The sequence below is a fragment of the Pteropus vampyrus genome, unplaced genomic scaffold, assembly GCF_000151845.1.
Source record: "Pteropus vampyrus isolate Shadow unplaced genomic scaffold, Pvam_2.0 Scaffold26, whole genome shotgun sequence".
Classification (NCBI taxonomy): Eukaryota; Metazoa; Chordata; class Mammalia; order Chiroptera; family Pteropodidae; genus Pteropus; species Pteropus vampyrus.
The window spans coordinates 244,785-260,215 of NW_011888807.1; the positions used below are offsets into that span (position 1 = coordinate 244,785).

Genomic DNA, 15,431 nt, shown 5'->3' on the forward strand with positions numbered 1-15,431 from the left:
TGCAAAATTAACTTCTACTTCAAAATTAAAGTTAGGACAATCTTTTATTAATTAGGCCCATGTGTTTGAATGTTGTATTTTCTATTAAAGTACTCACAATACTTACTACAATGCAAAAATTAAAAGCCATTCTATTTTATATGTTATCAATTTAGATACAATTTACCTAAATGATGTAGAAAAATGCAAAGGTTCCATCTTAAGATATTTTTCTACTCTAAATCCCTCCTCTCTTTACCAATACCACAGAACTTCAAATGCAAACTCAAGAATCATGTAGTAAACATTGACTTTTTTTCTGATTCCAAAGGAAGGAGGATTTTACTTGAGACATGCAGTGTTTCATTCCTGGGTAGAGGTGCTGGAGGCCTGAAGTACTGAGGAGTTCCAAGGGCTTTTTTAAGCTCTTTTATATTACCACTCTTCCAGTACCAAGGTTAGCTTTTAAAGTTCTCTGAGCTCTACTACCACTTTGCTTCATATTGTTTCTCCTTCTGGAGGCAGCGGATTTCTTTGTCTCTGTGTTCAGCCTTTCTTCACAGATACTGTCTTACAAAAAAGGAGAAAACTGGCAAGCCAAGGAAATCATGCAGCAGTGGGAGATAGATGGTTGGACAGAGACAGCTTTATATAAGGTAGTGGTAGGCACTAAAATACTATCTTATATATAACTTTTGTTTATTCTCATTGGTCTATTGTGGCAAAAAGGCACACTGGAATTAAATATATTAGTTAGAAATGGCTTTCCAAAGAATGTATAATAATTTCAGACACTAATTATTTGAGTTCAACCTTATTAGTATGTCCAAATAAGATTTTATTTCTATTTCTACTTATTAATATAAACACACATTATTATGAACCTACTAAGTATCCTGTACTACTACTATTCCAAGGATTACAGCATGAACAAAACCAATAAAATCCCAGTTCTCATGGTTCTAATGTACTGATGTAAAAATTGATTATAAAACAAAGGGGGAAAAAAGAGGGCATATGGCAAAAGCAAAACAAAGCAAAGTGAGGAAAAAATGAGGCTGGGTAAGATATGGTGATGTTTTAGAGAGCTATTAGAAGAGGTCTCTCTCCTGAAGGAAGTGCAATAGCAAGCCAGGAAAATTATTTTGGAAAATGATTCAGACAAAGGGAGTAACAAGTGCAAATGCCCCGAGACAGGACTGTGGTTGGCTGATTCATTGTGCAGAAAGAAATCAGTGCAGTTGAAGTTGGGTGCATAAATGAGCTGTGTAAGTTATTCTTTTAAAGAGTTGTTTATGCTATTCTACCGCAAAAAGATGTAAAAAGGTTTTAACAGTATTATGTTCATGAATACCTGCAACTCCACATTCTATAAAATGAGATCCTTAGCGTATATCCTACCATGTTAGGTCACTTAAATAATGAGCTTGGAAAAGAAACACTGAAGCTTTGAGACTTTTTCAGAATGATAAAATAAAAAGTAAATCTAAAACTTTACCAAATATGCCATGGCTTATCTTTGATGTTCTCTAAACACAGCAGTTGAGACACTTTTACAGATGTCACTGCATCTCTAAGATCCATTTTGTTTGCAAAGAATAAGATTGGTATTCGGCGGTGCTTAATATCTGAAAGAGAAAATAAGACTATCATTACACTTTCAGCTTTTTGGTCATTTTCCCCCAAATCCTTAAAATTGAAGTTCACTAAAATTGTTTTCCAATCACTTCTTTCTATATCACATACAATTAAACATTTAAAGACATATGCAGTCAGACATATATTTGAGTGATAGAATTTAAAAAATACTTTTTCTAAAACTATCTGGCCTCTGGAGCTTTAAAACAAAAATGAGCAAGGTGGAAGTGGGGGACTTGTTAAACAGTTACTGAGCAGCATCTATAAAAGGGTCAAATATTTTGTTTTGTTTTTACTGTCAACAGAAAGGAGGCAAACTTCAAATAGAATTAGAAGGAAGACAAACCAATTTTAGATTTTAGTAGCAGTATTATAACTACAAGCTAGATATTTTAACAAGATATTTTTACTTTGTTACAATTTTGGAAACATTTTTCATTGTTTTGAATAGATAATTCATTTAAATAGTTCAAAATTCAGAAGACAAAAAATGGTAGACAGTAAAAGAATTGCCCTCTCATCTTTGTTCTACGCCATCTACTTATCCTCCCTAGAAGAAGCACCCATATCATCCACTGCTCAGCATGTTCATAGAAATATTTTACATACTTGTAAATAATTATTTATTAATCTATATATAAATAGTAGCAGACTTGTCTCAGTATTTTATATCTTTTGCTTTTCACTTAACTTTATATCTTAGAGACTGTCCCACATTAGTACATACAGAGTAGTTTCTTCATTATTTTAACAGTTGTGGAATATTTTGTCTTTTAGTACTATGTACCATAATTTATTTAACCAGGACCTAACTGAGATATATTTGTGTTGCTGCCAATATTTACACTGACCCACAGAGATCCCAGAAGCCCCAGAAGTGCAGGTAAGAGAGAGAAACAAACAAACAAACTTGGAGCTTCAGTGCCACTTTCTGGAAAGTAACATTAAAAAGACCTCTACTTATCAATCTGCTTAACAAGTATTAAATTCTTAAAAAAGCAGTTTTCATTTCTACAAATAGCCAGGCAGATGAATAATCCATAAAGCACAATGAATAACCAAGATAACAAGGAAATTCAAAAAGAAAATGAAAAACCTCCAGAAAATAAAGTTAAAGACACGGAAGAATATGATTTAAGTGACAGAAAATTCAAGATTGCAGTTCTCAAAAAAATCAATGAGATACAAGAAAACTGAGAAAGGCTATTCAACAAACAGATATAAAAATCAACAAACAAAAGGAGTACTTTGCAAAAGAGATTGAAACTATCAGAAAAAGAACCAAAAAAAAAAAAATCTGAAGCTGAAGAACTCAATAAAAAAAGTGAAGAATAACTAATAAGCTTAGGAAAAAGAATAGTCCAGATGGAGTAAAGAATTAGTGACAGAAGATAGAAATCTAGAAATGACTCAGGTGGAAGAAGAGAGGAAATCGAGAGTAAAAAAAAAAAAAAAAAAAAGAACAGAACTATCTGAGAAATATAAGAATAATGGGTATACCAGAAGTAGAAGAGAAGGGAAGAGAGAGTCTATTCAAATAAATAATTGATGAGAACTTCCTAAACCTATGGAGAGAAATGGATGCTCGAATCCAAGAAGCTCATAGAACACCTAATTATCTCAATCCAAAACATCCTTCTCCAAGACACATTATATTAAAACTGTCAAAATTAATGACAAAAAAAGAATTCTTAAGGCAGCTAGGAAAAAGATGACACTAACCTATAAAGGAAATACCATTAGATTATCATCAGGTTTTTTGTTTTTTGTTTTTTTAGTAGAAATCCTACAAGACAGGAGAAACTGGAATAAAATATTCAAATTATTTAAAGAGAAATCATCAGCTAAGAATAATATCTCCAGCAAAGGTATCTTTTAGATATGAAGGAGAAATAAAGACTTTTCCAGATATACAGAAGCTGAGGGTATTTACCATCACAAGACCTGCATTACAGAAAATACTGAAAGGTGTTCTTCAACCTGAAACAAAGACAAAAGAATACAAAAACATGAGCTAGATGACTAACAGGCAGAAGCAGGAAATTGCAACCCTTGTTCAGAATAAGGTATTAAACACTTAAAGATAACATAAAGGTTAAAGGAGATAAAAACATTGAAAAAAAAGAAGAGAATTTAAAAATAAACTCACAGAATAAGAAGGGATAATTTGTGACACTAAAAGGGGAGGGGTAAAAGACTGAACTTGCAGAGGTAAATGATGCAATCAGTAAAAAAAAAAAAAAGGACTACTGTGTACATGAAACTTTCTTTTTGCATAAAATTAATAGTAACCACACACACAAATCTAGAACTGAGGTAAATAATATACATATAAAAAAAGAGAAAACAGAGGGGAAAAAAATCATAGAATACCACTAAACTAAAATAACGGACAGAAACACAAGGTAAAAGAATGGAGACACAGAGCTCTACCAGAAAACAAAGAATAAAACAGCTATAGAAAATCCTTGTATATCAATAATCACTCTAAATTCAAATGGACTGAACTCACCCAAATTAAAAGGTACAGAGTGGTGGGCTGGATCAAAAACCAAACCCAACCATATGCTGCCTTCAGGAGACACATCTCGGCTTCAAGAATAAGCATAGACTCAAAGTGAAAGGGTGAAAAATGATACTCCAAGCAAATGGCATTTAGAGGAAAGCAGTGCAGCCATACTTATATCTCATAAAACAGATTTCAAGATAAAAAAAGGAAACAAGAGACAAAGATGGAAATTTTATAATGATAAAGGGGTCAATACATCAAGACCATATAACACTTATTTATATGCATCCAACACAGGAGCACCAAATACATAAAGCAACTACTAAGAAAACTAAAGGAAGAAAATGATAAAAACACAATTATAGTAGGGGACTTAAATACCCCATTGACACCCTCAGCTAATATATTCAATGGTGAAAAACTGAAAGCTTTTCCTGTAAGATCAGTAATAAAACAAGGCTGCCCATTCTCACCATTCTAATTCGATATAGTGTTGGAAGTCCTAGTTAGAGCACTCAGGCAAGAGAAAGAAATAAAAGGCATCGAATTGAGAATGAAGAAGTCTCTCACTTTTTGCAGACAACATGATTCTCTATAGAAAAAACTAAAGACTCCACTCTAAAACTATTAGAAACAATAAACAAATACAGTAAAATTGCAGGATACAAAATCAACGTAGAAAAATCCATGGTGTTCCTATACGCTAACAATAAAATTTCAGAAAAAGAAATAAAAAACAATTCCTTTTGCAACTGCAACAAAAAGAATAAAATATCTAGGAATAAATAAAAGATGTAAAGAACCTAAACTCCGAAAACTATAAAACATTATTAAAAGGAACTGAAAAAGACACAAAGATATGTAAAGATACTCCATGTTCATGGATTGGAAGAAGCAACATAGTTAAAATGACCATGTTACCCAAAGCAAGATACAGATTTAATGCAATCCCCATCAAAATCTCAACAGCATTTTTCAAAGAAATAGAACAAAAAATCAGATTTGTATGGCACCACAAAAGACCCTGAATAGCCAAAGCAACCCTGAGAAAAAATAACAATGCTGGAGGTACCACACTCCCTGACTTCAAATTATACTACAAAGCTACAGTAATAAAAACAGTATGGTATTGGCAGAAAAACAAGCACACAGACCAACGAAAGAGTGTGAGAGGACATAAAAGAGATCAATGAAAAAGAATGGAGCCCAGAAATAGACCCACATATACACAGTCAAATGATATTTGATAAGGATGAAAGTCAACTGATTTTTGACAAGTAATTCAGTGGAAAAGGAAATTTTTCAACAAGTGGATTTTCTCATAATTGGATATCTGTATGAGAAAAAAAGGACAAAAATTAATTCAAGATGGAGCCCAGACCTAAACATATTAAAACTATAAAGCTACTATAAAAAATATAGCAGCATATTTTAGCAATTTTAAGACAGGGAAAGATTTCTTAGAGTACATAGAAAATTTGTATATATAAAAAATGATAAATTAGACTTCATCAAAATTAGATATATCTATTGATTAAAAGATACTGTGAAAAAAATAAGTAGGCAAGCCACAGATCTTTAAAACATATATTTGATAGAGGCTTTATATCTAGAATAAAGATATCTTATTATCAAAAATATGAAGAAACAACCAAATTAAACGATTGGGCAAAAGCTTTAAAAGACATTTTTAAAGAGAATGCATAAGATAGTCCAATAGAACATGAAAAAGTACCCAATATTATTGGTCATCAGAAAAATGCAAATTAAAAGCACGATGAGATCTTACTATACATTCAGAAAGGGTAAAATTAAAGAACTTTAATATAAATTATTGGAGAGGATGTGGAGCAATTGAAACTCTCATATACTGCTGCTGTTGAAAGGTAAGATACTATAACCTCTTTGAAAAATTATCTGGCAGTTTCTTAAAATATTATCCATACATCTACTCCATGACCCAGCAATACCATTCCTAGTAATTTATCCAAGAGAAATGAAAATATATCTAAAAAAGCCTATTACAAAAATGTTCACAGCATATTTATTCTTCATAGCCTTAAACTAGAAACAGCCAGATGTCAATCAATAGGAGAATGGATAAACAAACCATGGTTATATAATAAAATATTATAAAGCCATAGAAAGGAGTATAAAGATGATACATAAAACATCATGGGTGACTCCCCAAAAACATTATGCTGAATGAAAAAAATGTAGGTACAAAAATGTATGTACATTTCCGCTCATTTATATGAAACTGTACAAAAATAGGCAAAAATAATCTGGTAATAGAAATCAGATCGGTAGTTCCTTTGGCACCAGGTATGGGGTACTGCTTGGGAAGAGGAATGAGAGAACCTTTTGGGATGCTTCAAAAGTCCTGTTTCTTGATAGGGAGTGTAGTTACATGAATGTACGCAGTTGCTAAAATTAACCGAACTATATACTTAAGATCTGAGCATTTCACTGTATACAACTTATACTTCAAAAAAAAGTTCATATACACTTTAGCTGAGAAATCCCTCCTTTGGGGATCTAGCTCATAAAATAAATGCATCAGTACATAATGATAAATGGACAAAACTTCACTTGAAAAAACCAAGGTTTCCATTGTATTTGAAGCAGATTTTGTAAGAACAAATTTCATTTTATTGGTCAACACTACAACACATTTGGAGGAGAAAGTGGAAAGATTAATGCAAAGGGAATGTATAATCAAAAATGCATTCCCAACTCAGATAAAAGTCCAATAATTTTTTTAAAGTGAGTCACATAAAAAGTGCAGATTGGATAATGTACTCCTCAAATATTTAAATAAGCTTGAGGTTGTCCAATAAAAATACCAAAGATATTGTGGTTAAACAGCAAGAATTGTTTGAAAACTCCACACTATTACTGCTCCATCTCTAACAAATCCATACTTCTTTTAAATCACCACACTTTTCTAAAAGTCCTAACGCAAAGACCACTTAAACTCTCTTTCAGGCATGAGTAAGGCTAGAAATACAGATGACATATTAGGCACCATTAAAAAGAATAATTACATTTACAAAACTGACTTAAAAGAGTTCTATCATGTAGTGTTATCTGAGAATAGGAAGATACAGATGAGTATAGAGAATAGTATCCTATTTTAACAAATAACAATGACAGTCTCATAGCCTTCAATGCTATATATATCTCTGGTGCCTGTATACGCGTGTGTGTGTGTACATAATATAGATAGTAGATATAGATGTATGGTAGATATAAAGGTATGAAAGAAAAAATATCATTGTTAATATTGGTATATTGAAAAGGGAATGGGAAGCTGGCAATTGGAGTTCAAAAACAGAAAAAAATGTGTTTTAAAAAAATTCTCAAAATAAATATGTAAGAAATGCTATGATTACACATACTTACACATACACATGAAAACATGGTAACCAAAATCATATTAATGAGCACTGAAATACATGGATTTTAACTTTCTTCCTTATTCTTTTTTCTCTGCATTTTTTTTTTTGACATATTATTTATGTAATCAGAAAAAAGGGCATTTTTATTTGGGGGAAAATAAATGACATAGATCTGAAAAACACTGCAAAAAGCTTAAAAAATATATGAAGGCTCCTAATCAAGATGGTGGAGTAGGAAATGCTGTGCTTGCCTCCTCTCAGGACTAACTCAAAATTACACCTAAACTACAGAACAACCATCATTGAGAAATACCTGAAGTTTAGCTGAACATAAGTTCTACCCCTAAGGACATACAGAAGAAGCCACATCAAGACTGATAGGAAAGGCAGAGATGTGGAAGGGACTGGCCCCGCACCCATGTGTGGTAGTTAAAAATTGGGAGAGATAGCTTGGCTGTGGAGGTCTCCCCAACCCCAGAGGAGTGAGGGGTCCAAGCCAGATACCAAGCTAACCAGCTGAAGGTTCCAGTGCTGGGAATAGAAGTCCCCATAACTTCTGGCTGTGAAAACCAGTGGAAATTGTGGCTGAGTGTGATGGAGGATGGTTGGAGTCCAAGGCATTCATCCGTCTTAAGAGGGCTTGGGCATGGACTTACTCACTGATGGATTCATCTGTTCTGGGGCAGCAGCTAGAAGGGCATCAGGGACATACAAGGAGGAACTGAATTGCCTGGCTTCAGGGCGAGGGCTACAGGAGCAGCTTTCTCTGAGAGACAGGTGCTGGTAGAAGCTCTTGTTCCTTTGTTGGGCCCTCCCCTCTCCTGGCATGCAAACACAGGCAGCTACTATATCCGAGTCTTCATCAGCCTGGCTAATTCTGCTCACCCTGCCCTAGTGATTCCCTGAGACTCGGCCCTACAAAATTTGTGGGCCCACTTAAGCCTCTTCCAGTGGCTTTTCCATACAAACAGCCTGTTTTGGTTCTTGCTGCAAACTTTCCTAAAATCTCTCAAAGGTTCACAAAGCCCAAGCAGCATTTGGCCTTGGTATGCCCCATACCTTTTGCTAAGCAGCCTCAAGCCTGGCACTAGCAGCAGCTTGCCTCAGCTTGCAGCTTGGCTATTCCCAGACACCTCTAGGCACAGCACAAGAGGCAACAATCTGCAGATCACTTTGTAGCTAATACCAAGTGGCCTTGGGCAAGGCACAGCAAGTGGCTGTCCTTGGCCTGAAACAGACACTCTCTCACGAGGCTCCAGAACCAATACTCAGTGGCCAGCTTCAGACCACACCAGAGAACTACCCATCCACTTCCACAAAGGACACACCCAAAGGGCAGACTAAGCAGGCACCAGAGTCCTGCTAAAGTGATTCACACTCTGTAGGGTCAGCCCCTGAACAATAGCTCTCCACTTATAGTCACAGTCAGTCCTCATAAACAATCATCCTGAAGGTCAATACCTCCCACTGGCGTGCAAACAGCAACCAAGACTCAAACACAACAGGAGCACACACACAACTGACACAAGGGACACATCTGGAGCACCTTGCTCAGGCAACTGGGGAGACTGTGCTACTGTGCCCCACAGGATACCTACTACATAAAGCCACTCTCCTAAGACCGGAAGACATAGCAGCTCTACCTAATATATAAACAAATGCAGGCAGGCAGCCAAAATGGGAAGACAAAGAAACATATCCCAAATTAAACATCAGAACAAAACTATAGAAAAAGAACTAAATAAAATGGAGACAAGCAGGTTATCAGATGCAGAGTTCAAAACACTGGTTATAAGGATGCTCAGTGCTCTCAATGAGAACTCCAAGAAAAATATAAAAGTGGAGGTAGAAATCATAAAAAAGAATTAGTCAGAAATAAAGAATACAATTAAAATAGAGAATACCTTAGAGGGATTCAATAGTAGATTAAAGTAGAAGACTATATCAGAGATTTGGAAGATAAAGTAGCAGAAAACACCCAATCAGAGCAGCAATGAGAAAAAAGAATACTCCAAAATGAAGATAGTTTAAGGGACTTCTGGGACAACATCAAGCATACCAACATTCGCATCATAGGAGAACCAGAAGGAGAAGAGAGACAGTGGGAAATTGAAAACCTATTTGAAAAAATAATGACTGAAAACTTCCCTAATCTGGTGAAGGAAATAGACATACAAGCCCAGAAAGTGAAGAATCCTAAACAAGAACTCAGAGGCCCACACCAAGAGGCCTCATAATTAAAATGCCAAAGGTTAAAGGTAAAGAAAAAATACAAAAGCAAGAGAAAAGTAGTTACCTACAAGGGAGCTCCCATAAAACTGTCAGCTGATTTCTCAACAGAAACTTCGTAGGCCAGAAGGAATTGACACAAAATACTCAGTGATGAATAGCAAGGACCTACAACCAAGATTACTGTACTGAGGAAAAGTTATCATTTAGAATCGAAGGACAGATAGAGCTCCCCAGACAAGCTAGAGGAGTTTATCAACATCAAACCAGTATTACAAGAAATGTTAAAGGGATTTCTTTAAGAAGATGATAAAGGAAAAAAGATAAAAAAAAATGTAGCTAAAATGACAATAACTACATATCTACGAACAACTGAATAAGAAAACAAGACCCTTACATATGCTGCCTACAAGAGACTCACTTCAATGAAACGACACACACAGACTAAAAGTAAATGGATGAAAAAAGATATTTCATGCAAATAGGAATGAAAAAAATGCCGGGGTAGCAACATATATACCAGACGAAATAGACTTTAAAACAAGAAATGAAGAAGGACCCAGTAATCTCACTTCTGAGTATTTATCCAAAGAAACCCAAAACACTACTTCAAAGGGACATGTGCGTCCATATGTTCATTGCAGCACTGTTTAAAATAGGCAAGATATGGAGGCAACCTGAGTGTCCATCAATGGATGAATGGATAAAGAGGAGATGGTATGTATGTGTAACAGAATATTACTCAGTTTAGAAAAGAATGAAAACTTGCCATGTGCAACAACATGGATAGACCCAGAGGGTATTGTGCTGAGTGGAGTAAATCAGAGAAAAATATGCCATATGATTTCATTTACATGTGGAATCAAAAAACAAAACAAAACAAAATAAAACAAATGAACAAAATAAAGAAATTCAAAGATACAGAGGATATTTGGATGGTTGCCAGATGGGAGGGGGTTGGGGTGATGAGTAAAAAATGGGGAAGGGGATTAAGAAGTACAAACTGGCAGTTACAGAATAGTCATGGGCATGTAAAGTACGGCAGAGAGAACATAGTCAATAATATTGTAATAACTACATATGGTGTCAGATGGGTACTGGATTTATGGGGGTGATCACTTTGTAAGTTATATAAATGTCGAATCACTATGTTGTACACCTGAAACTAATATAATATTGCATGTCAACTGTAAATAAAAATAAAGTTATTACAAAATATATGGTGCTACAGGTAAAGATATATGAGTTCTGCACAACTGTTTTAAAATTTTTAAATTTTAAGTTAAAGATAATTACATAGTGCAAACACCACTTTTTCCCAGCACCAAAGAACAAAACATCACATGTAAACAGACCCCAAAGCACAGATATCACAGACTGACAGACACATACACAGACCTGGATGATTCAGAAGAGTATCCAGTTCTTCTTTGGCCACAACCATTCTTAATCTATCACTGCTATCAATGACAAAAATAATGGCTTGTCCTTCTCTGTTTAATAAAGAATGAGAAAAATTTAAACATACGTTTTTGATGTTTACTACCCATGTGAATGTCCTAATCTGTGTATTATCTCTTCATGTTCTATGTCCATTTATCATTATAGACTTAAATTATCATTATAATTTATCATTATAATGCTGTTTCTTAATAGTTCACATGAGTGATTAAAATATTAACCATTAGTGATATTTCATGTGAAATAATTTCTCTCCACTTAGATAACAGGGTAAATTTAATGACTTGTTATTTCATAATTTTAAAAAATTATAAGTAAAATCATAACCCTATTACACAGACATATCATTATTAATATTTTTGTATAATTAATTTTGATGTTTTATGTATTCATACAAGTATCTATGCTTATACATATGGAATCGTGTTTTATACTCTGCCTTCCTGATATGTACATACATTTCCTTGATCTTCTTTGGAGTATAGTCTGAACTACTTTATATGAAACATTAAAGCCCTACACTAATGTTTCTCAAATATTTTTTTTACCATAACCATAGTTGAGACATACATTTTACATTAAGATGCGATATATATGTAAATATATTTGAAATAAATCCCCTGAAACAATACTTACAAATAGCTTTTATTTTATTCTATTTTTTTAAAGCTGATAGCCAGCCACTGACCTAGTTTAAGGATTCATTTATAGATCATAGCAGCACTTGAAAAATCACTGATTACCTCTACACCCTTTCTTTTTAATGGTTATAAAGCATTAAATGGTTATAAAGCCACTCATGGATCTGTCATCAAATATTGTGTCAAACATTTACGGTTGGGCTTATAGGTTATTTCCAATTTTCTTTATTATGAGAAACTTTAAACATCCTCCTGAATACATTTTTTAAATTTCTTGAAACTTTAGGATCTGTTCTTAGGAATAAAATTTCTAGGAATATATATAAAATTTAAAGTTTTAGATAAACATTGATAAATTGTTTATCCTCCAGAAATGCTTTATCAATTTATACTACTACTATTAGCATTATTCCTACTTCCTTCACCAGCATGGTTCTTACCATTCTTTTCATATTTTGTCATTCTAACAGTGTATTATTTTACTTTTTATTTCATTAATTGCTAGTGAAATTCATTATCTTTTCATATACTTATTGAACATTTATACTTTTTTGTGACTCACTCCAGTCATAAATTAATATTTTAAAGTTTAATGTCATTAGTAATGATGTAAATATGAAACAATTTTTTAATAACATTTTCTCCTATTATTTAAAAAAATGAATTCAGATTATCATAGTCATATATTACTAGTGGATACAGAGACTGGTACAATTGAAAATATCTATCAAGAGCTTTAAAAATATTCAAACACTTTGAGAGAGTAATTTTATTTCTGGTATTTTTTCTAAGGAAACATGAACTGTGACAAAGATTTATGCAGCTTATACTTTTCAAGTATGCAGTTTATACTTTTCAAGAACTGAGAATAGCCTTCATATTCAAAAACAGAGAAATGATTAAGCAAATTTTGGCATAGGCATATGAAAAACGTTCGGCAGCTATTAGTTATATTCTTTGTATCTTTTTTCCTGATTTACCCTTATAGAATTTTAACTGAAAAAGCAAGATAAAAAACTATATATGGTACAAATTTAGAAGGAGCCTTTCTCAATTATGTAAAGCGTACATTATATATTTCGAAAGGCAAGAAACATGAAAAAGATTAACAATGGTAAATTAGGAGTGACATTTATGGAAAACATTTTAAAAATCTTTTGTATTTTAAAACATTAATAAATTTACATTCCATATATTTTATACTTTATAACTTTTTGTATTGTAAGAATAATAGGCAAAAATTACATAATAATTAACATTATAGAATCATGTAAATTACAAAGTAAATTTCCCTTATAACCTTATTATTCCAAAAACAAATGCTATTAATGGTTTGGTGCATATTCCGCTAACAAGTTTCTTCTCTGTATATATACTAAGCACATATTTTTATTAAGAATAATATTTTTCTTTATATAATTGCAATATGAAAAAAATGTCATTATAAATAATGTTCAACACATCTTTCTAAGTATGTTTTTTACTCTGACTAGTCTAAGTCATAGGATACATTTCAAAAAGCAAATATGATAGCTGGATGGCATGAACGTGTTTCATTTTAATAGATATTGATAAACTATCCTGAAAAAGGTGTTAAATTCCTACTATAAGACTGACTCATATTCCAATTAATCTTTTTAATCTTTCAGTCTTATAGATTTAAAATATGCTTGATCTTTAATAATCAGGAAAGTATAGAGATACAATAAATAAATTTACTATTATTTTAGACTCCTCAAACCATATTCCCCATTCAACCTACAATTTATTTATAATATTCCTGAATTCAGTAACTTATTCCAAAAACTTTCAAGAGAAAGGAGTCAAAATCAGAAAAACTATTTTCTTTTCTCGAAGTACTAGTTCTATGTATTTTTATTCCTTGTAATTATGATATTTTTTAAAAAGTAGCTAATATAAATACATTTTTTCATAACAGGATTTTTTTTACCAACTAATTATAGTAATAATTTATAGATTCCTATACTGAAAACTCAGGTTTTCTTAAAAAACAAAATAAAACAACAACTCACATTACCCCAGGAAAATTAATGCAAGATACTACAGACATGCCACTTTTCCTTTTCCAAACTGACCCTCAGATCTGAAGCACTCGTTTCTCTCTCTCTCATAGGTCCTCTGGATCTCTAGGATTTAACTAGGCCTTCAATCTATTAAAGTACTCATTGAGAATAATATCTAGAATAAATCTTCCTGGTTCATGTCTGAGGAATACAGTGTTTGTTCCCATGTTAGCAGGAAAGAATCAATCAAAATCAAAATCTGATCTGGCAGTCATCACATACCATTTCAAAGGAAGAGTTCATAAGGACAAAAGGGAATTTAGTCAAGGGATATTGTTTATAAGTTTCGGACTCCAAAAAGTGAGTTACACTGCCCTTAAATAAAGGCGTTCTAACAATATTAGAAGTTAATGAATTCATTTTAACACTGTGTATAAGTCTTGAGAGGGTGTAACACATTTGGATCCTTAACTTGACAGCTGTTAATCTAATATAATCATCAAGCCCTGGATTTGCATTTGCTGAAAAATATCTTGTTTAGACCTGCTTGTGGAACAAATGCATCAACTGTTACAGTACTGTTTTTTTAACTAAATTTATTCAGTAAGTATTTACAGATCTATATGCCCAGCATCATACTTGGCTATGAAGAAATAATCTGAATGAGAAATAATTCCTGCCCTTGAAGAGGAATTCACAATCCCATTAGGGAGGCAGCTATGGTACATGAATTTAAGACATAATAAGTATAATTAGAGATGCAAAAGTATTGTGAACACGGGACAGGATAACTGGGCAAAACAATGAAATTTCACAGAGGAGGTGACTTTTGGGCTAGTCCTGATAGCAGGAATATATTAACCTTAAGCTGCAGAGAAGAAGAAAAGAACAGGGCGTTAAAAACAGAGCAAACAGTATACACGAAAGCCAAAGTTTATAAAGAATTTCATGCATTTAAGAAATAATGTGAAGTATGACTGCACATTTTTTAAAAATTAATAAATGTACCTAAATTACATGAAGAGTAAACACTGCAACCCAGCCTGTGATCATTTGAATTTCTAATAATTATTTGTTATTAAAATATACCCATCTAGTTAACCAAAATTCATAAATAAACTTACTTATAATAGTGTTCCCAGAGATTTCTGTATCTTCCTTGACCAGACATGTCGAACACTGTAAAAGACAAACTACAAAAACAAACAAACAAAAAAACTCATGACTACATTATAAGTTACTAACTTTAAAGTATAACTTTCACTTTAAATTTTAAATTATTTTCAATCAAAGAAACCAATCTGAATATATAATATTCAACTTGGGCCAATTTTCAAGTAAAAATGCCATAAATTTATTGAATATAAATATGATTTTGCAATGAGTAACATAAAAAAGATGTTTCCTTTGCTAGTGAAGTTATCAGAGTTTGTCTAAACTCTAAATTTTGAAAAATAATCCAGAGGTAATAGTACAAATATTTTAACATCTATGAGCTTCTGAAACAACAAATTACTTTTTCTAAGAGTAGGAGGAATGACTTGGTAGA

At 32.8% G+C, this 15,431-nt stretch overlaps 1 protein-coding gene across 4 annotated transcripts in view; it reads right to left on the minus strand.

Annotated features, from left to right (window-relative positions):
- The window catches only part of ARL6 (ADP ribosylation factor like GTPase 6), a 36,753-nt gene that overhangs the window by 11,875 nt on the left and 9,447 nt on the right, over nt 1–15,431 (minus strand). For all 4 annotated transcript variants that reach the window (XR_895677.2, XM_023528471.1, XM_011356397.2 and 1 more), the window contains 3 exons: nt 15,007–15,075; nt 11,155–11,249; nt 1,478–1,607 (listed from right to left, as the gene is read on the minus strand). Coding sequence is in view for 3 of the 4 variants with exons in the window: in XM_023528471.1 (XP_023384239.1) it covers nt 1,478–1,607; nt 11,155–11,249; nt 15,007–15,075 (294 nt within the window). In the remaining variant the exon portion in view is untranslated. The remainder of the gene's footprint in view (nt 1–1,477; nt 1,608–11,154; nt 11,250–15,006; nt 15,076–15,431) is intronic.